Source organism: Plectropomus leopardus, chromosome 9, assembly GCF_026936395.1.
Source record: "Plectropomus leopardus strain MGB_pleo_1.0 chromosome 9, ASM2693639v1, whole genome shotgun sequence".
NCBI classification, from domain to species: Eukaryota; Metazoa; Chordata; class Actinopteri; order Perciformes; family Serranidae; genus Plectropomus; species Plectropomus leopardus.
This window is the reverse complement of record NC_142184.1, coordinates 26,845,783-26,867,897: the sequence shown is the minus strand read 5'-3', so window position 1 is coordinate 26,867,897 and position 22,115 is coordinate 26,845,783. Positions and strand designations below refer to the sequence as shown.

At 39.1% G+C, this 22,115-nt stretch overlaps 2 protein-coding genes and 1 long non-coding RNA gene across 4 annotated transcripts in view; 1 reads left to right on the top strand and 2 right to left on the bottom strand.

Moving 5' to 3' along the window:
- Positions 1 to 2,827: 2,827 nt before the first annotated feature.
- Positions 2,828 to 9,989, bottom strand: LOC121964397 (uncharacterized). Its single transcript, XM_088082410.1, has 4 exons — positions 9,861 to 9,989; positions 6,759 to 8,605; positions 5,556 to 5,600; positions 2,828 to 5,189 (listed from the first exon to the last, which is right to left on the bottom strand). Exons 2-4 carry the CDS (start codon positions 7,279 to 7,281, stop codon positions 4,900 to 4,902), a joined length of 858 nt encoding a protein of 285 aa, XP_087938536.1. The 5' UTR covers positions 7,282 to 8,605; positions 9,861 to 9,989; the 3' UTR covers positions 2,828 to 4,899.
- dalrd3 (DALR anticodon binding domain containing 3) lies at positions 9,881 to 21,272 on the top strand. The gene is made up of 13 exons (XM_042492103.2): positions 9,881 to 10,114; positions 12,176 to 12,483; positions 12,936 to 13,246; positions 13,806 to 13,864; positions 14,013 to 14,114; positions 14,197 to 14,261; positions 14,650 to 14,708; positions 14,855 to 14,937; positions 15,079 to 15,205; positions 15,698 to 15,756; positions 15,938 to 16,054; positions 16,143 to 16,211; positions 17,358 to 21,272. The coding sequence occupies exons 1-13, from the start codon at positions 9,881 to 9,883 to the stop codon at positions 17,475 to 17,477; spliced, it is 1,713 nt and encodes a 570-aa protein (XP_042348037.1). The 3' UTR covers positions 17,478 to 21,272.
- LOC148188759 (uncharacterized) overlaps positions 12,331 to 22,115 on the bottom strand; it is a 39,189-nt gene continuing 29,404 nt past the window's right edge. Inside the window, exons 3-8 of one of the 2 annotated variants that reach the window (XR_015777546.1) lie at positions 15,965 to 16,011; positions 15,281 to 15,335; positions 15,010 to 15,182; positions 14,173 to 14,256; positions 12,927 to 13,238; positions 12,331 to 12,466 (exon numbers count right to left, since the gene is read on the bottom strand). This is a non-coding gene — a long non-coding RNA (uncharacterized LOC148188759). Of the gene's footprint in view, positions 12,467 to 12,926; positions 13,253 to 14,172; positions 14,257 to 15,009; positions 15,183 to 15,280; positions 15,336 to 15,964; positions 16,012 to 22,115 lie in introns of those variants that run through there. The other variant, XR_015777547.1, reaches the window with a different exon arrangement.

Here is a 22,115-nt window from a genome sequence, read left to right as displayed (position 1 = left end):
ACCCAGACGGACTGAAGGGACTCCTCCTTCACACTCTGCTGCTCACACCTGTCTCACATCATCCATCATGTCAAATGCTAATTAACACACACACGCACACACGCACAAGTAAAGAGTCAGTTTACAGGCCTCAATTAGACAACTAGAAGCTCTTTTTCATGGGAAACTAAACAATAATTCATGGGATAGTACCACCAGTGAAATGTTTATATTGATTTGAAATGTCTACAATTCATTCCATTTATTATATTTCAATGTTAAGTGGGTCCTAATAAACCGAATCTCACCTTGAAACCAAATTAAGCCCATTTCAAAACCAAACTGATGACTTTTGACCTGCTGTTGCTACCTCGACTCTTACTGCTGTCACTACTGTGTACTACTATGTATGAATGTCAGTACTACTACAATTATAGGTGGTGGAAAGTAACTACGTACATTAACTTAAGAACTGTCCTTAAATACAATTTTGAGGCACACAAACAAAATATAATTGACTAATAAAAGATGTATGAGATAAGATGAATGTTATAGATTAAATTACCCAGCAGTATGTAAAATAGTAAAAATTAGCTCAGCATTTAACAGCTTTAACATTGAAGTTATGTATGTAATATAATTTCAGAAATGTTCTGAACTGAGCCATTTTGAAAAAAAACATTTAAAAAACATTACACAGGCTGGCTTGCCAAAATTAAGATAATAATAAATACATTTCTCACTTACTGCCAGTAGTATCAAGCAGCACAGATGATTTTATTTGGTTTTACCTGTCCAGATTTTAAAATATCAACTTTTGTTTGTGGTGCTTCACAGTTCTGAAAAATAAAACAAAAACACGAAGAATCATTTTAACACCGACATTTCCCCAGAAACAGTGCCCTCATTAGACTGTATATTTCACTGAACATACTATCAATAGTTTGCATTCGGTAAATATTGAAGTATTTCCAGTGAAAACTCAGTGGGGGTTGTTTCTGGAAAGAAACACTACTGTTGAATTTTTTAGAAAAATTAATAGATAAAACAAAACTACTTACATGGCTAACCACTACAGGTAACAAAATATGTTTTTGAAATTTGGGTGAGCTGGCCCTTTATTAAATGTCAATAGATTTAAATCTTAGTGAGCTAGAGCAGGCATGTAACAATTGGCAAAGACTACGTTGAGTAAATCATTCGAGGAGCAAATACGATAAACCACAAAGACAAACGGGTCAATTTATGTAGATACCTATCTGAATATATATATATATATATATATATATATATATATATATATATATATATATAATACACAAAGTCTTTGAAACTTTGCATTGAGTAATATGTAATTATTATAGGTTACATAAGGAACCTAAAACCAATTTAAAACAAGAAAAAAACAACTTTATAGATAACTGACTGCTTAAAATTATATGAAAAAGTAAGCCACCTTACAAAAATAAGCCTTTAGAAAAAGACAAGATAGTAGTTGTGTCTCTCCAGCTGGAGAGGAGACAAGGAGGGAGTGGATAAAGGAAGGAAAGGAGGAGTTTTGTCTGATAGGAGAAGTGAAAGTGAAATGAATCTCTCGAGTATTTAAAGAGGAAGTTTAGTCTCTCAAAACTGTTGGCAGACGGGACAGCGGAGGAGGACACGGGTCTCTGAGATGTTGGTGAGCTTTAAGACGCTTTTTTCCAAACTTTCTAATCATGTGAATGATTTATATCGCTGTGTCTTTTTGTACTGTCACATAGCTTTCACTCTCTTGGCTTTAAGTGCCAAGTCCTCATTCTACCTCTCCCTCCCCCATGATTTGACTTGTTAAACTTTGTTCTCACATTCTTCTCATAAAATCCTTTTTTTACTGCTTGTTCAACTGCTTGTAATTGTGCCATCACTGTGTCATTGTTGAAAAGAGTGCTCAGGCTTCCTTGTCAACAGTTGAAGTATAGGTGACAAACTGAAAGTTTATCTGAGTCCTCTGTTTTCACCAACTGCCTCTTTTTTTTCAAGGTTTAGTTCTCATTTTTCAGCGTTTCTGAAACTTTTGAGGACACAAGAAATGAATGTAGCTTTAAAACGGGGTCTAAAGGCTTACTTTAGCTCCACAGGAAGAGTCCTATAATGTCTTCCTTAGTTTTTTTTCAGCTCTCTCCTTCCTTTTATCGTTCTATCAGCTCTTCCTTGTCTGACCTCTCATGTCCATTCTTGCTTGCATTTTTTTCTCTGTCTCCCAACAGATGATACACAACAGGTTTTTCAAGAAGGTACACCTTAAAAAACAAAAAAAACAAAGAGCTATTTATAAGTGTGATACTGTTAGTGATAAGTCAACCTTCCCCGTGCTAATATCTAACGGACAGTTTTGGGGAAAACTTGTCAAAGCTTTAGTGCCTGCCTGTATTTCAGGTGCAGAAAGCTTTCGCAAATGTATCCTTTTTTTCCCCATTTGTTTAGTTCGTTTTGATTCTTTCATCCTAAAAAGTAGCTGTGAGGTTAATGATTCATACATGAAATGCTACCTTTGTAAAATGTAAATTCACTTTAATCCCTGTTAATGACCCTTTTTTTTTTCTTTTAGCAGTGCTGACCTGAGCAGACCTGAGGCTCGTTTTGGTGGGTGGGATTGTAACGGAACCCATAATGCAGCTGTGATTCTGAGCTACAGCTGGTTATGGGGTCCGTTTCCATCCCACAATGCACAGGACATCCTGAGCAGACCGGCGAACATCGAGCATTTCTCCATCAATAAGATGATACTTAAGCATCACAAATCATTAGGTATACCAGATTACTCTGCATTTTCAATGTCCGCCAATGTTTAAAAAATGCATTGAGATCCTTTCAGTTGAAAACTTTATTTTTCTTTAAAAGGAAAAAACAAACTTAAAACACTGGTAACAATATATAACAGTATAAAAGTATCTACAATAAAAATGCACATGCCAGTTGACTGAGCCACTTAAACTCTAACCTTCTGGTTCAGATGGTCCATTCAAGGTGGAGTTACAGTTTTGTTTCTCTCAAATAATAAAAGGAAAGCGAAAGCTAACACGAGTATGTTTAATGCTGTGTGTCCGTTTTGAACAGGGATTTACTGCAGTGTAAGGACTGAATCTTTAGTGTGCCTGACACAGACGGTGTTTTTCTTCAATGACACGTTTTCTCCCGGATTGCTGACAGCAGTAAACGCAACCGGGAATTTCGTGTCAGACAAGAATGACATCCAGAACAGTGACTTGAGCCCCTATTCTCAGAATTTCAAACTATCAGCTATTGTGTTCATTTCTCTCACAATATCCATCACAATACATTATTTATTACCTGTGCTACAAATAGACTGCCATTCATGAACCACTGAGTGCAGACTTCTCTTCTACAGCGTTGCAGTGGTGCGTATAGTAATAGCTTAACTCTGGTTTCCTCTCCCTCTGGGGAGCACTGCTGGAGTGACTGAACTGAAACATGATATTTACATCCGTGTTTGACACAGGAGCACTTTCTCCGAACACCATATTTCAACAGTTTTACCATTGACCGTTATCATTTACTGAAGTCACACATTAGAAAAGCTCTAACAGCATAATTATACCAACTGAAAACAAATGCTCAATAAAGAGTTTCGTACAACAAAACACCAAAGCTGCCTGTGTTTTTGTTTTGCTGAGGAGTTTGGTTCACACCATCATGCTCAGGTGAGGTGGTGAAAGAAGTACAGTACATCCATACATACGTCAGACCATATTACGTTTTGTGGTCATTTGTGATCTTCGTGTAAACTGAAGGCTGAATTCACACTGCAGGTGTTGATAATCCTATGATTTCATACACTTGTTCAGAGATTTCTAAGCGTGTTTTAAGTCATGAGATGCAAGTATGTAACAATAATACATCTTTTGAATTTTGTGTATGTTTTGATGGGCTCTACATGATTATACATATACAGTATAAATCCACCACTTCAAAGTCTAGTTAGCCAATGTAAATATACTCATTATTTGGAGTATAAATGTTTTATGACTGTATGTGGCATGGTACAAATAAATTTAAAATATGCGGTTGAAAAGAATACTTCACCCACAAAATGATCATTTGTGCATCAGTTATTCTCCTTGTATTACGTTGTATTCATGGATAAAACGTTCTGCCTCCACAGTGAACAAATAATCAAAAATGGCAAAAAGTCATAATGAACTGAAGTAAAAGGGGCCGTATTTAATTATGGCAAAACAATATTAAAACGTCTGTTTACAAAGTCTCACCCACCTCGTGCAGTGTAATCGAATTTTATTTATCCAGTCGCATGCTCAGGACTTACCAAACACATGCATTTTCACTAAAACTTTACTATTCAAAACACTTTTACCCCCTTTTACTCCAATTCCCCAACAATTCTCTCGCTTTCTGGATCCTTCATTCACTGTGGAGGCGTCTGAGAGGCTCTCTTCATGAATTCAATGTAACACAGTATGAGTACTTCATCTGCAAGTTATCAAGTTATTTTTGGAGGATTATTGACGGCTCTAGAGTCATTAACCATGATGCTGCTTCATTGTTCCCTTCAAATTGGTGTTCTATCATTGTGCATTTGCACTAATTTCAGCATCATTGTCTGTTGTTCGAGGTTTGACCAAAAAGATAAAAATAAAGTTATATGAGAACTCGATCAAAACAAAAGGATGAAGGCCTGCAGTGTGACCATGTCCTGTTTTTTACCTGGATTTGTATTAGACACAGGTGAGCAGAGTCGAGGTTAAAGGCAAGAATATCTGTTATTTTTTCCTACATCATTGAAAAATAAAAATAAAGGAATGAGGGTTTAGGCACAAGTCAGCTGGTGAAGGAGAGAGACAGAGGTGTTAACTTCGCCTGAATAACCTCATTGTATGCCGTCGCTCTTACGTAAAGTGTCAGTCAGTGACCCGAAGGTGCTGAAGGTGAAGGGAACCTCGACAGTATTCTGTCCACGAGTTCAAGGTGTCTCTCGTGGTTTTCTCGGTTCATTCTTTCATGCATGGCGACCAGCTGACTCATTAAATTGTTCTGCATTTCCTTCTCATGGTCCATCAACCTCTGAAGCCGGGCGTCCTCCTGCGCCTGCATGGCAGCGTCCATCTCTCTGAGCTGGGTGACTGTTGCTGACACCAGTGAAGAGACTTGGTCCATCACTGTCCTTTTCTTTCTCTTTGGCGGCATTGTGTACTCTAGAAAACAAAAAGAGACAGCCAGTCAGTACCAGCACAACAACAGATTTTTATTGCTCTCTGTGCTTCACTACACTTAAGAGATTTTTTCTTTTTAAATTCAGTGTGTTGGAGTAGAGAAAAACATCCGTAATAAAATAGCCTTTGAGACTGTCAGAACAGAGCATGGAAATAATATCTGCACAATACTGTAATAAGCACTTAAACCTGCAGTGCACACATTTGCATGTTTGCAGTTTTAAATGACAAGATGATAATTAAGGGTAATTTAAAAAAAAAACTGAAATAAAAAAAAAGGAATCTTTTAATTCATGAGAGAAATGTTATTATGTGATCTAAGTAAACACTATTTTCATGTTGACCCACCTGACTGGTTTCTGCGTCGGCTCCATGGACGTTCGCTTTGATGGTCTATAACAGCGAAGATGGAGAATATTAGTCAAATATGAGCAAGCTGACATGCTGCAATCCACCAGCTTGACCACGGTGAACACTGATTAAAATTTGGTAAAAACAGACACTTCAATTCCACCTTAGAAGGACAAAAATAGCATCGGGGAAATTGTTTTATGAAGTTGGGGGTTGTTTTATGGTTAAACCTACTAAACATATTTAAGACTAACTGCACACTGCTGTGTCAAAATATGGAAGCACTTGCAGATTTACATGATCAAACTCATGAAAAACACTGCTGCTGCTTCTCTTAGAAAACACAAATTGTCATGACTCTCAGGAGAATTTAAGAAAAACAAACATGATAAATTGTGCTTTGTATTTGTTTTAAATACCGTCAGAACCCTAAAATGCACAAGTGGGTTTTTTAAAGGCATATTTTCTTAAAAAATCTCCAAAAGCAGACCTTTTATCAAAGCCAGAAACTGTGAAATATGGTTATTTATGAGTAAAGGAGGGTCATACATTTTACCCCAGTCTCTCAAGGACACAAAGTTAAAAAGGTAGTTTTGGACACTTTGGTGTGTCCTGATGTGTCCGTTTTCCCCACGTTTAAGCAACAGCAGTACAGTTCACAGGGCTCGACACAGATGCTAGTGTGCCTTTGCAAGTTGATGGACTCCAGTCTCAGCAACAAAAACATTACATTGTACAGTGTGGAGATGGTTGACACAGTAAATAAAAATGCATGATGACGGTTAGTTTGGAAAGGTGTCCCTGAAGCTGCTGGACTCCTAGAAGGGGTTTGGCTATGATCGTTGGTTTGACTAAGTTGGTATAACACAACAATAATCTCACTGCTTGAAATATCTTTTATGGAATAATATATCGTCCCTGTCGTATGCAAAACGGAATATGCATGTGTAGGTAACAATAAGCTAAATGCAAGATATATCACTATCTAGCTATAAATAAATATGTCAATCTTGTAACTAGCTGCAGTTCTTTGAAGGTCAGTATTTGATTTGTGCATCTGGATACATATAACTTTTGTCACATAAAATAGGTTTAATCAGGGATCCAGCCCCGGCCTATGTTGTTTCGTGGGACCTCAGTGCACCAGCACCCTGCAGGTCATCCAGGTGACACAATAACAATGGAAACAGATGTGCTTACTGGTGGTGATGGGCTGTAGCTGCTCTGGTGGGCTGTATTGCTCCTCCTCCTCCTCCTCCGCCTCCAGTGGACCCAGATGCCTGTCAAGCTCCTTGTCGTCAACATCGTCCCAGAGCCCGACTACAACCTCATGATGCTCGTCGCTGATGATCGGCGGCGGCGGCGGAGAGGGAAGCGGCGGTGTGATTGTGCGTGGAGGTGTGGGGCTCCGCTGCCGTTTCACCGGGTTCACCACGGGGACGTACCCGAACACCCGGTGGCAGAGGTCGTAAAACGGCCAGTTGACGCGATCGCTGCCGCTGCGGATCTTCTGCTGGTGGTACTTGCTGTACTGCTTCTTCAGCGCCTTCAGTTTGCTGATCACCTGCATGTGTGACCTGTACACCCCCCGCTCCGCCAGCAGTTTGGTCACCCTGCTGTACACCACCGAGTCCTTCACCGTCCCCGTGATCTGGCTGCGGATCGCGTCCGATCCCCGGATCGTCAGAAGTTCCTTGATCTCGTTTTCCTGCCAGTTGTGCATCTTCTCTTTTTGCTGAAGCGTCTCAACTTGTTATAAACACCTCCCTTGTATATTTGCGCCCTTTACGTCACATTTTTGCGCCGGAAGAAGCCGGGCTCAAAAGATTTTTTTTTCCCCCTTAACTTTATTTAGAACAGCTAAACGTGACATTCTCGTCGGCGAGTTAATTCAAGTATTCTTCCTAACAACATAAGGGACTGTTCGTTATTAATGAGAGGGGAGGGGGCGGTGCAAAAAGGGAGAGGCATGCCAAATAATTTTCCAAGCACTTGGGAGGGTAAATATTCATGTTTTCTCTAAAAAATATATAAAAATTGAATAAGTTATTAGACAGACACTATGAAAAAAGAATTTTTTGTTGGATTTTCAAATGTCCTTTAACACATTGTGTGGGACGAACACTTCTGTCAGTAAAAAGACAATCCAGGCATACTCTAGTTGATTGCATGGGGAACACTTTTGCAAAATGAAAGGAGGCCAGGGGCCAGTCGCAGCAGCCCCATACATGTCTCTAGGATTTAGAGGATGTTTTTCAGATTGTAGGACATTTCTATGATTTAGGACGTTGCTAGGATTTTAGAACATTTCTCGGATTTTAGGACACTTCTCGGATTTTAGCATGTTTCTAGGTTTTTAGGATGTTTCTAAAATTTTAGGACGTTTCTAGGATTTTATAATGTTTCCACGGTTTTAGGATTTTTTTTAAATTTTGATTTTAGCACATTTCTAGGATTTTTAGAGGTTTTTTTTTTTTTTTTTTTTAGATTTCAGGACATTTCCATGATTTCCATGACCTCTGTCAGGGGATTGGGGGGGGTTCTCCACTGGTACATTTTTTTGATAAACAAGATCTATTTTGATGCTGTTCCTTGCACTCTAGCACCTTATGTATACTAAAAGTACAAAAGCAATTCCAAATGTGAATCACTTTATTTTTATTGTAAATTAGTAAATTGTTGGGGGGCCACTGGGCACTCTATCTGAGCAAGGGCCATGAGTTGACTATCACTGACATAACCTAATCTAAGCTTAAAATAGTGTCATTTCATCAAAATCTCTTTATTCTACACGTCATTAAAATGTTTTGCCAAGAATAAACTGATTGTACTCACTAGTTTCAAGCTTATTTGTCACATCCATGATCATACAAGTACAATCCACAAAGAAATGCTTATGTAGCCTACCTGAGCCATTCAGACCACATACAACAAACAATAAACAATAAACAAACAATTTTTTTTGGTCTTACCCTAAACTACACAATGGCATCAATAATATTTGTAATTTTAGAACTGCAATTACTGTCAAAATCATTGACTGAAAACTGAAGCGGAGGGAGGAGTGGAAGAGAAAACCTGAATGAATAATTCAGTGGTGTTTTCAGTGATGCACTGTTGTATAAAAGTCATCTCATGAAAACACAGCAATGATCACAAAGAGCAACATCTGTCACCACAACCATAGAAATGCAACTACCAGGGTAGACCTACAAGGCAGTTGTTTAGTGACCATGAATGTTAAAATCACCAAAAACCATTAAAGTCAGCTTGGCGAATGTTTAAGAGCAGCACAAGAAAAAAAACACAGAATACAAGTGAATTAAGAACACAGCACTAAAAACACAGTACAAAGTGGATGTGTGTGTAATATGTGTTGTGTTGCTGCTTTTTCTGCTCTTTTCAGTCATCATGGGGGAGGAGGAGGGAGGGGGTTGCACCAAGGTGACAGCTTTGAGAAAGAAGCTGTTTTTTAATGTTTGTTCTGCATTTAATTGCTCATTATCTCCGACACAGGGGAGGAGGTAAAACAGGCTGAGTCCAGGTGGGTCGGGTCCTTTGGCTCTCTTGCTCAGTTGGCTTGTCTATATGTCTCTCAGCAGTGGTCATGTAGTCCTGATGAAACGTTCAGCTTCCTGCCTTCTCTTATCTTAACTTTAAATGGTCCTGCTTTGTACTTGTTGTAAATAAACTCAAAGCCCCTAAACCTGCAACTTAGTTGGAAAGGCATGCTTTTTTTTTTAAGTCACCAAAATCACACAATTTATCATGGTCAGAAACTGTGAAATAAGGTTATTGATGTTGGAGGGAGGGTTATGCATTTCCCCCCCAGTCACTTGGGAAGGGTCAAGAAAAAATATTTGGAGATCCAGGGAGGACTATAATATAAACAAACCTGTCAGTCACACCTCAGCCAGCCTCCTTCTCTGATAAATCAAGCACAGCCCCTTAGAGACACGTCTATGTCCTCATACTTTTGGCTTTACAGTGCAGTTAAGACTGCAGTTACTCTGTCATAAACTTGATGTCGCTATTAGGCACAGTCTACTGGTCCAACACGGAAATTCACCTCGGAAGAAACACGGATTGCACTTCTCTAGTTCCGCAGAGAAAAAAAACAGCCAATGCAGTCCTCCTCTACAGCCAATATCTGACATCGATCAGTGATCAACCGCACGGCTGGAAACTGGCATGTATTTCGGCAGTGTTGAAGCTTAGCTTTAGCACCGATCAGTGAGACAGTGTTTGACCGGAGGATATGAGCAGGGTGTGGGTGTGTTGATAGCCTGGTAGCAAGCTCACCTGTTTGTGTTGTGGTGGTCATGGAGAACATCGAGGAGTCCTCGCCCCTCCGGATCACCCCGACCGTCCGGGCGCTGAGCTCCGCACTGCGGGGGAAGCGCGAACATGTCCCCGAGTCCAGCCGGGAGAACGGCGACAGGATCTTCCCCGAACCGGAGAAGCTTTGGTTCAAGGAGAGCAGCGCTAAAAACCTGCGTAACAGGGACTTCTTATCGCCGACAACGATGCTTAACACGCTGTATGCGGATGGACAGGTTGGTTTGAATGATACCTGTTGGGGTTACTAGTATTTTAGCGGGTTTGTTACTTCCTTAACAGCGTTTTATGTCATATAGTTTTCTGTTAACGTTAGCTAACACCGACACGCCGTTTATCAAGCAGGATTCACCGCTGCACTGTCTCGTGAAGCGGCAGCAACAGCGCTGATTAAACACAGCTGGTTAACACGTGAAACTTCTTTAACATTTTATTCCTCCACTGAACAATATAGTTCTCCGACAGGTGTTGGCTGTGGCGCGAGTGATTTTGTTTAGCGCAACAAAATTTAAAAGGCAGATGTTTTCAACGTTTTCGGACGTGACTCGACCAATAGGAACTGGGGACCGGAACTATCTGCTTTATAACGCTCAGCTGAGTCTCACTGCCTGCCTGAAAAACAAGCTGCACGCTGAATGAAACCCACAATCAAAAATACAAATAAATTATACCGATTGCTAACCGCCTCCGGATTGATCAGTGGCTGCTGACTTTGCCCCATTACGATCGACCAGACATTAACAGCCTGCGGCAGTAATTATTAACCCATGAGGTGCAGATGGGTCAGACAGACACGCGCAGCTGCAAGCCAGAGATGAAGCTAGCTGTGCTGCAACTGAAACAAGGCCTCGTGCACAACTTGTTCATATTAGTCTATCGTTGAAATATGACATTATTAAGATGGATTTTTACAAATGTATCTTTGAACCCACATCTCTGGCACGTTGTAGCTACCAATAGGTGGGTTCATGCATCAGAGGATGCTCATACTTTTGCATCCTAAGCATGTATTATGATTGCACAGATGCACTGATGTGGTTTTTTTAAGCAGATACCAACATCTGATGTTTTCCCACCAATATGCAGTTTTGTAAGATAAGCGGCATGAATGCATGTGCAAAGACTTTCAGGCATGTTTACCAAGAACTACATAAAAAAAGGCTGCACTTTAATTATGATATTGCAAATATTTTTTTGCAGATATTGCAATTTGTGATTTTAATAGAAATGGTAATTTTGCATTTTATTTAAATGGAAAAAATGTATAAAAATGATAACATGTACATTTTTGCTAGGGTGTGTACCAAACAATGTTCCCTTCCTGAAATCTGATTTGTGCACATTCCTGCTTAAAAAAAACAGCTTAAGATGGTTAAGATTGACCAGCTTGTTTGACCAATGTATTTTTTAGCATAATCTTTGATGGTTTAGCTTGTCATATAGGATAAAGTTTTAGTAGCACGCACATCTAAAAGTTGTTAAATATAAGGTGCTGTACAGAACAAAAATAGATGCAAAAACACAAATAAAGTTGGTCATAACAGCTTGTGGTGATCACTCTAGTTGGTGCATCAGTTGAAGTTCCTGTAAAACTGAAACCAAACAAATGTCCTTTAGTATGGAGACATAACAGTGTCACGAGAGGGAAGTATGAAAAGCAAAGGGTATATATTAGTTAAGTCTGCTGTCATGGGATATGCATTAAGATGAATCTGTGCATTGACAGGCACCCAACTAAACTATCAAAGACCAGCAACAACTGGGTCAGGAACATCTAAGACCATCTTTGACCAGCTAAAAGCAACCAAAGCCATCTACCAACATAGACTGGTTTTTATCTGTTTTTTCAACAGGAAAAATGTCTTTTGCATGTCTCTCCATCCTGAAAGAGGGCTTTATAAATAAAATAAAATTAAACTGAATAGCGTAGGGCATCTCAGTGACATCACAATGCTAAATTTATAATGATGGTTATGACACATTTTAAATTGATAAAAAATTGCAGCTCCTGGCTATATTGTGATTTGGATAATATTTCAATTAATTGTGCAGCCACATAAAAAAAATAAAAAAAACTTTAAAAAATCACAAAACAAACATGGTGTTTACTGTATTTCTAATTCAGAAGTATTGAATGACATACTAGTAGAAAATGATCTCAAAATGCCAATCTCACAGTGTTACCTTTTTAAAGGAGATTTTGAGACTTAGAGTACTCACATATTCTCTTGTTCATGCAAGCATGTATGAATCTGTATTTGCCCTCTTCATCTGCCCAGGTCCCTCCAGCAGTGATGTCCAGAGTGCTGTCCCTCCGCGGCAGTGGGGTTCTCCCTGTGGCTGGTGGGGAGGTCATGGGTGAGGGGTTGAGGGTGAGGGTGGATCGAGCCGCAGCCTTCAGGGCTGTCCTGGCAGATGGAGCCACAGAGTACTTGAAGCCTTCAAGACAGAGGCAAGGCTGTGTGGTGCTAAACTGCCCTGCGCTGCACCCCAAACCCAACACACCCACTCCTGATACACTGACTCTGGGCCAGCTGAGGACTGTTCTGTTGGCTGACCACATGGGGGCGCTGTTGAGGAGACAAGGGTGAGTGTGATGGTTATGTCTAAATTTTGCACATCCAGGTTACCATCATCCTTAATAACAAATTTCCCTGTGGTTTCTTTTACTTTATCACAACGAATAAGGATCAGTTGCCTAAACTTGTTATTGTTTAAGCCATTTATCAAGAAAATTATGAAACATTGGCTGGTTTTGTTTGTAAAATGCGTGGATTTGCTGCTTTTGCTTTCTTATGTCATTCTAAATTGAATATCTGTAGGTCTCTGTTGCTTGGACAAAATAAACTGCTTGTAGATATCAGCTTTAAAGGGCATTTTTACATATTTCCTGGTATATTAAAGACAAAATGACAGTTTATTTAAAAAAGACATTGAAAAAAGTCATTGGTGGATTAATTGATAATAAAATAATTGTTAATTGTAGCAGCATATTTGAATTGCTCCCATGATCAGTACCAATCTCCTTACCTGTCTCAGATTTGCAGTGTCCTATTGCCCCACGCTCCCTGAAGACAGCGACATTGTCACCTTTCTCCGAGCTCTGGGCATAGACTGGCCGACAGCCCCAGCCAACTGGACCAATGAGGAGCGGGAGGAGAAGATCCAGGAGGCGCTGGAGAACTCCCCGTACAAAGAGAGGGAAACAGAGAGAGGCAGGAGGACCAGTGGAGGAGGAGGGAGGAAGGTGGAGGAGGGGGAGAACGAGGGAGCGCTCAGGATCAACCTGAAACGAGCGTTCCAGGAGGAAGGGCTGCTGGGATACGACCCCAGCCTCGGTACCTGCACAGGTGAGACTATAAGCAGATTTGAAAACTCAAAAGCAACATGTCTTTACAGAGAAAAAATACTGGTTAGTCAAAGAAAGAAAAAAAACAGCGACAACAAAACTACTACTACAGGCCGGTGAGATAACCGAGACCTGCCAGGCAACTGGCCAAGACTTTTTTTAAGAGGTCACAGGCCAAGAGCACAAAACTTCCTTCCTGTTCCTGGTTCGTGCTACACTTCTGATATATGCAGTAACCGCCCTATGAGCGCAGTGCAAAGCAGAGGCAATACAAACATACACTGACGTGCACAGCTGGATCGGCTTAACAGAACAAAGAACAGAGAAGCTCAGATTATGACAAACACAGAGGTTGCATGACTTCATTCTCTGGGCAAGGCACCATTACTTTATCATATCTTTATATAGCAAATAGTATATTTCTGCTGTATTAATGTCCTGAATGTCACACAAAGAAACTTTTGCATGTGTTTACACCTTAAAGAGAAATCATTAGCGGAATAACAGATGGTTGTTACTGTATATTTACTGGTCAGTTATTGTTGTGGTATCTGTTTCAGTACACAGAGACAGTGTTTCCCATCTGGCACAACTGGACCTAGCCACTGCTGACTGCACAGTAAGACAGACACACACACACACACACACACACACACACACACACACACACACACACACACACACACACACACAGATGGTTTCCTTTTTTCTCACAAAAAATTACAAACAGAGCACCAATTCATTTGTCCTTGCTGCCTCTTTCATAGGTAGCCATGGCAACAGCTTTACATGTGACTTCCTGTCAAGATGAGTTCCGCCAACAGCAGATAGCAGTGCTGTGGAGAGCCAGTGGAGCAACACACACACAGGTACCCACACACACAAACACACACACCATCATGTATTGCATTGTGTTCCTATTTTTACCTGCTCTGCTCTCTGTGTCTGCAGAGACATCTGGTATGTGGGCCCGTGAAGACTCCTGGTTCTCACCTCACTGCTGCACAATATCTGCAGTAAGACACATCACTTTCTTGGTTATTAATGTCTCTTGTGTTTTCTCTTGTCCTGTCTTGTCTTTGCTTTGCCTTTTTGTCTTAAGTTTCTCTATACTCCCTCTGTCTGCACTTGTCTTCCCATTCTAGTTTCCCATTCCCTTCTCTTCTCCGCCTCCATATGCCCTGCCCAGCTCTCCACTAGACAGATGTTTATTATCACAAAAGACACTCTCACTCGAATCTTGTCTGCTCTGTAGAATTGCAATTCTAATTAAACTAAATTAAAAGAACACTTGTGGGCGTTTATGGGACTTTTCTTCCTCACTGTGTTATCACCATATATTTTTAGCCCAGCTGTCTGTGTAAATGAGGCTCCTATAGTTTCTTTCTTCCTCCTCTCATCCAGGCTAAGAAGAGGTCAGATGAAGGAGGCCTCAGAGATGAAGTATGGAGATCAAGTCGAAGGTGTGTGTATTGTTGGGCATGCTTATTTTTTAACTCTATGCTCCTTATGTATACAATTGATCTGACTGATACTAATTACCAGTAACTATAGATAAAGTGAGTCAGCTGGAGTGATATACTGTCTCATCTTCCTCATCCCCTTGTAGGTCAGACGTGGGATGACATCATCAGGGTCATGACCTCTGCCACAGTCAGATTTGAGCTGCTGTCAACAGTCCACACCAGTCCTGTGAGTCATCGGTACAGCTGTGTGTTTGCCCTTGAATGTGTCATGCAGGGGGTGGTGATGGACTTGACAAACCTGTGGCAGAAATTGATGACTCTTTGATGTAATTAGTCGAGTCAGAATGATTGACGGGTCTCTGTTTAGGTGACACTGGATGTCCAGAGGGAAGGGGGCGTGTCCACCAAAGGGCCAAGAGGAGGAGTGTTTGTCATGTATAACTGTGCCAGGCTGCACACTCTGTTCGACAGCTACGAGAGAGGAGTGGAGAAGGGTGAGAGCTGTGTTCTGCAAGAGAGTCATGTTTCATTTCTCTGATCAACAACATTACAAACAACAAATAACTCACACCGCTGTGGCCTGGCAGTATTTCCTTAACCTCAAGATGGAAGACAAAGGCAAACCTAATAAAAAAAAAAGAAAATCTATAATTCAGTTTAAAAGAAGCTGTGACAGCAAATGCCAGAGTCATAAAAGTTCAGCAGGAGAGTGATGATATGCACTGATGAGTATAGCTGGATTTAATTGCTCTCACTTAGAAGTGTCCCAATAAGCACATTTTAAAAATCAATACAGATAACTTGTCGTGTATAATCACCGTTAACAAAAGACATAAAGCAAGATACATTTCAGGTTAGTACAGTGTACAGTGCAGGAAAGAGAGTATTTTATTTATTTTAAGAATACAACAGATTTATATAACTGGATGTTTTATGAATCATATTGTATTGTTCATGTTTTTTTTCTTCTGACTGTTTGTCTGCAGGTCTGTATCCAGAAATCCCTGAAGGTTCCCAGCTAGACTTCTCAGCTTTGAAAGAAGAGGTACAATGTTTTTATCAAATGTTCCTTTTCACTTCTTTTCTTTCTTTACATTTACTTTGTTTTTATTTTCCCTTCCTTCCATTAAAATAGATGTTAGACTATAAACGGTGTACTTGAGAAGTCCTTACTTCACCATTTTTGTGTTTATCTTATTCTGCTGTCTCTGTGTTTTGACTGGCAGGGCGAGTGGCTCCTCCTGTTCAATTACCTCATTCCGTTCTCCGAGCTGCTGGACCAATCAGGACAAGCGTTAGACTGTGAAGGGGGAGGAGCCAGAGTCAGTATTAAGACTGAACAGGTCAGAGGATTGAGATTAATTTATCAAAGATGTCAAACTTGGCTGTTAAGATGTTTAACTAACTCATGTACATGTCTGCGTTCCTCAGATCTGTAAATTCCTTGTGTCTCTCAGTAAAGATTTCAGCTCATACTACAACAGAGTCCATGTGCTGGGGGTGAGGATGTTTTTACTGTATATATTCATATTCATGTAGATCTTGTGTCTGTGGAGTATATGTATAAATGTATTTGTTCATTCACTGAAAATTAATTATGAGCACATGAGAGGTTATCTTTGACAGTGAGTGTTTGTTTTTATGGATGAATGTGTGTATATATAGGCTCATTTATGTGTGTGTTCCCTTCCTGAGATTAGTGTGTTATAGTTCATTACACCATCTGGTGACTTTTTATCACTGACATAATGTGACATCTGTGTGGGGCTGTACCAAATATTTCAAAGCGTCATTCATATTGTTGACATTCAGTCTAAATCAACATTCAAATACTACGCAGCTTTTTGCTTTGTGCCTTTGCATATCTATTCATTCTGTTTTAGCCCTGAATTTCTGCACAACTACAGATAAATATTAAGCAACAGTAATATTGTTAGTATTATACTTTTGTGAAATTAAATTCCAGTGGTGGCCGTGTAGAGGTAATGCACGGGCCAACACACAATCCACAGTTGGGGCAGGTTTGGGTAATCTTACTAGAATAAATCACGGGTTTGGGCAATGGGTCACAAAGCAGCGTACTGAGTAAGTTTTAAACAACTTACAGAAACCTTGTGTGCGATAGTCCACCTTCCACCTACTCTCCCCCTTTCTGTTTTTATGTACATTGCTCTTGAGGTGGTTTTTGCCTCTGTCCAAAAAGAATAGATGCACTAAATGGGAAATGGTAATGTTTTTGCTGTAGCAGCCATCTTATAGTTGATTTATTAAAAAAATAAATAAATAAAAGAGAGAAGACTAATTTAATCTGATGAATCACCTTTTTTTCCAAATTGAGGATATTGTTTGAGAATTTTTTTAGGGTGATGACATCATAAAATGTAACAACAGACCATTGAAGCTTTATTCAAAAACCTCAATAGAAGGTTCAAATAAAAACTTTTTTTTTAAATTGGTACAGCCCTTCGACTGTTGCACAAAAACAAAGGTTGACCAGTTCAGTACAAGATTAGCATATTTAATATTTTTATTTGTTGTTCTTTCTTAATCTCTAAATCTCCCTTTGTGCCAACATCAACTTTTTTTTTTCTTTTTCTGTTTCTCCTCCCCACACTTCCTCTTTCTTTTGTCTTTCTCTCTTCCCAGGAGCCGCTGCCTCATCTCTTCAACCAGATGTTTTGTCGTCTGCATCTGTTGAGAGCGTTGAGAGAACTCTACCACAGCGCTCTGGACACCCTGAACCTTCCCCCCATCAGGCAACTATAGCCTCGACACAATTTACTTATCCTGTGATCACTGTTGGCCCTACCTCCCTAACCATCTCACATTATCACCTATGTAGTTTAATTGTAGCTCCACTCACAGACTTCATTTAGTGATGATAATGTGTTAAGACGCTCAGTTACCTTTCCCTGTTTTTGGCAAGGCACATCTGTGGCTTTTACAGTTAATAATGAGATACTCCGTAAGTAGCCAATTGTCAGTGATTACTGTAGCCGGACATTATGTAACTGAAAAAATATTCAAAGGATGTCATTACCCATCAGTCATGTACTACGTACATGTCCGTAAACTTTGAAGTCTGCACACCGAGTCAAACTTGATCTGGGCAGATTAATTTTCCTGAGAAGTTAAAGCAGTTTTTCGAGAAATAGTTTGACTTTTTCGAAGTCCTCTAATTTGTCTTTTACTGAGAGTTAAAAACGAAGATTGATACCACTTTGATGTCTGTACAGTAAATTTGAAGCTAGCTTAGCATAAAGACTGGAAGCAGGGGGAAACAGCTGGCCTGACTCTGTCCAAAGGTAACAATCAGCAATTCATATGTTATGTCTTTTAATTTGGTCAAAGTGTAAAAACATGATGTGTTGGACTATTTTGTGACTAGGGTTAAAAAGTTATTGGTCCCAGTTGAGAAGAGTCTGACACATGATCCCTTAAAAACGCTGAATTTTTTCTTTTACATTTCAGTTGTTTTACACAGGAAACAAAACAACTGAAGTACAACATCATGTTGTCAGGGTGCTTGTGAATTTGGGCTGCTCATATTTACTGTACATATGTGAAAGTGGTAAGAAACGAGCTAATATTGCCCAAAATGTCAGAGTATTTCTTTAGTGTGGATTTGTAACTAAATCTAAATTTACCCTTTCATAAAAAAAAACACTCTAAAAAAATCCAAATCTACAGTGACTACATTTACATGCACTCTAATATTCCACTGCTGTTCTGAATATGATAATATTATGAATTTAATGAGGGTCATGTAAACAGCATATTCCGTTCAGAGATTCCAAATTAGGCTTTATTTCGAATTGAGCATTTTCGGAATAAGACGTGGGATATGTAGGTATTAATCATGTTTTAATAGCATTATTTGGGCATGTAGACAGTGCATTTGGAATATGTGTCTCAATCAGAGTTTCTTCCTCAGTTGTGCAACACATGGCCTCTTGACTGTTTACGGTCAGCTCTGTGCGTTGTCATGGATATGTTGTACACAAACTAACTGACCAACAGTTTGCAAGGCTTTGGCAGAGATGCATGCCCAAAACTAAAGCCCGCATTTTTGGTCTTAAGAAGAAACACACCTACTATTGAGCATTATGAAAGACTTGAATAACAACAGTTTTTTGTATATGTGCAAATATCGCAACGCCAACCTTTTCAAAAGGGTGGTTGAAATAATGAAAGAGGAAGGCTGTATGTGCACAGTCAAACACGTCTGCCTCTGGTGTACCATTTCTAGAAAATCCTATTTAGATGCAAAGAGGCAAAAAAAAACGGTGGCTCCAGCCGATCCACTTTTCTGTGTTTTGACATGATAAACGACAAGTTAGTATTCACACCTGCATGTAAGCGGGAACAGTTGTGGAACATTGTTTTTAATAAGTCATGTAAACAGCTTTGTAGGAATATTGTCTCTTTCGGAGTACGGGGAAAAAACAGACTATTTGTGCATGTAAATATACTCACTGTCTCAGTTAGCAAAGATGGGGTTTTTTTTCTGTTGAAGTCCTACTTTGTAATTTCCATGTCTGCTCTACTCATGCGACCATAGGTGACATTTATATGCCCTTTTAACAAAAACTTTTCCCCCATTTGGTGCCAAAATTCCATCAGTTGTCGAGACACATATTTAAATTGTATTAAGACCCCCCAGATATTGTCAGATATTACATTAATAATCTCCTCTTTGAAACATACAAGTGTCTTGGTCACTGCCTGAAAAAAAAAAAAAACTTAAAAAAAAATGTTTTTAAGCTGTCAGAGCTCCTATTTCATGTATGTTAGCCACCTTGTATTTATCAATGCCACACGTATATTTATTGTTAGTTAAAAAATAAATCTGTACAGAATATATATTCTGCATACAAGTCTTAATTGCTGTTTATATGATTATTCAGAGCCCTTCGATCACAGTTACCCTGCTTGACAAATCACAGATGTTCAGTATCAAACCAAATGTACCAGATATAACCGGTGTTCATAAGTTATTGACAAAAACAGCAGCGTTTAGGGCATCGTACCATAACATTAGGGGATGCATGAAGTGGCATGAAAATAATATATATGAAGAGTTTTATGCCAAAAATGTTATTTATAAATTTTGGTAATGATCTTAAATTGATCCTTGAAATGTGAATTGTGTTGCCATTTCAGTTACCTACTGTCTCTTAAAATGTGCCATAGCTTGTTTTAACTTAATGCTCCACATTATTTTGTAAGTTGATGTTGTTTTTTTAAAGTGAATATCTCATGTTGAAACAATAACAGTTAGTGTGCACAAGTATCAAATATCTTACTCACTTCTCACTGCATGAAATGTCGTTTGACCCTCTGCAAATGTTGCTTGTCCCTGGATTTTTGTAATCGACTTTTTTTTTTAAATTTTACTTTCTATAGAATAGGGAATGGGATGTTAACAATATGCAGATTTATTTACAGTGACTGTCTTGTTAACCACAGCTGTAATTACCACAGTATTAAAGTAGGTGATTTTTCATACCTTACACTGTTTATTGTCTCATCGTATCTGTAAACAGATGTACTGTATATCACAGATACAGTATGTTTATGTTAGCCATTGATGTGTTTCTCTTGCTGCCATGTTTTTATCCCTCAGGCCTTAACATCTCTGACCTTCTTCTCTTATCTCTTATACTTTTCTTCCTCCTCTTTGCCACCGTAACTCCCACCTCCTCGCTGTGAGCCCTTATATCTCTTTATCCTGCACTGTATTATATGCTCACATTCAGAGCTTAAGCTTGCCTGTACTAATTTTAGCACCTCTGGTTTTCAAGTTCTTTCCATTTTTTTCATGGGCATCATGAAAATTGTGATTTAAAAACTTTTCAGAAACCAAACAGCTACAAGATGACCCCAAATGCTTGGAGAAAACTGGAGAAAAATAATGCTTTCAGAAAAAGAAATCATTACTCATCAAACACGACCTTGTTTTCAATAGTAAAAAATAGACATGAATACCTCACCCACAAAACTATCGTTTATATATCAAGTACTCAAATCCTGGTTCATTGAATTTGTTAAGAAAAAATGTTTTTCTCACATACCCCCATGGTGAGCAAAGAATCCTAAAACAAGTTGATTTCTTGAAGTGTTTTTAATAATAAGGTTTAAGAGAAAATGCACGTGTTTGGGAAGCACTGGGCATACAACTGGATAAATGAGGATCATATGAGGATCATAAGGATTTTTGTCATTTTTGGATGACTTATCCAGCTTGTCAAAAACAAAGTTTTCCTTCCAAATTCAATTTATCACAGAGTGAGTAACTGATATACAAATGGTCATTGGGGAATGATTTATTCCTTTAAATTCTGAAATGAAACAAAGTAAATTCAGTGTAACAACACTGACAGCTCAACCTCACGTCACATCCTCTCTGAGCCTGAAAAATGTCTACATATGCCTCTGACTCTTAAGTATACTTGTCTATCTGGATGCATATAATACTGTCAAACTCGCTCCTACACACATCTGTGCACCTACAGTTTCTGTGTCTTTCTTGTCTGCAGAATTAAAATAACCATGACAGACTCTCCGGCTGTGTGTGTGTGTCTCTGAGAGATGTACATACTGATACCGTTATTCTATACATAAATCCCCTTATGCTCCACTACAGAAAACCACCCTTAGGCCACATAGATCCAACAATAACCCACACACTGCATGGATATACAATATATGCTTTTAACAATGATCCATCACTGTAGATTGTTACAACCCTTTTAATGTGATGTACCATTTGTCTTTGCCCATTTTCTGTTTCCATCCCTCCCTATTGCCTGGAGTCCTAACTTGCTAGCTTCCTCTCCTTTCTGCTGATAATCTCTTTCCTCGTCTAAACCTCATTAATAAAAGGAAGTCACCGATCAATAGCTGATAACACGCAAACATTCGCCTTCTTGAAAATCAGAGTTTAGCTCCAACATCAGTGGGCTACATGACATTTTCTGCTCAGATTTACTGCAGGCTAAAATTATTTATATAAATAAATCTTGTGGAGTGTGGTGATTTTATCTGCTCTTATGACATGGTTATGCTGCAGTGTACTCCAGGATAAAGTCAGAAACTGTTATGATTTTTTTTTTTTTTAGAAATGAGGACCTCTGATGACTTTTTAATGCACATGTATACTGGACAGTTGAAACTCCCTGCTGCTTTTTTCTTCATCTCTTCCTGTATCTCTGTTGTCAAATGCACAGACCTGTGTACTGTTATTATACATATTGTAATGCAACTCTGCTTTCCTGTATAAAACAGTTGGTTCTGCTGCATTCAAATTGGAAATCCCTAAAGATTGTAGATGCAATTACATACAGATGCAAATTTGTGATTATGAGTTTATGAAACATTCTATATATGGTATTTATGAAGCCG

What these genes read in the sequence shown, in the direction of transcription:
- dalrd3 (XM_042492103.2), top strand. Translation starts at nt 9,881, where the DNA reads ATGGAGAACATCGAGGAGTCCTCGCCCCTCCGGATCACCCCGACCGTC. An exon ending in GCGCTGTTGAGGAGACAAGG is followed by an intron (nt 12,484 to 12,935) that starts GTGAGTGTGATG and finishes TACCTGTCTCAG; the next exon opens with ATTTGCAGTGTCCTATTGCC. An exon ending in GTGGAGCAACACACACACAG is followed by an intron (nt 14,115 to 14,196) that starts GTACCCACACAC and finishes CTGTGTCTGCAG; the next exon opens with AGACATCTGGTATGTGGGCC.
- LOC121964397 (XM_088082410.1), bottom strand. Translation starts at nt 7,281, where the DNA reads ATGCACAACTGGCAGGAAAACGAGATCAAGGAACTTCTGACGATCCGG. An exon ending in GCTACAGCCCATCACCACCA is followed by an intron (nt 5,601 to 6,758) that starts GTAAGCACATCT and finishes TCGCTGTTATAG; the next exon opens with ACCATCAAAGCGAACGTCCA. An exon ending in CCGACGCAGAAACCAGTCAG is followed by an intron (nt 5,190 to 5,555) that starts GTGGGTCAACAT and finishes TTTGTTTTCTAG; the next exon opens with AGTACACAATGCCGCCAAAG.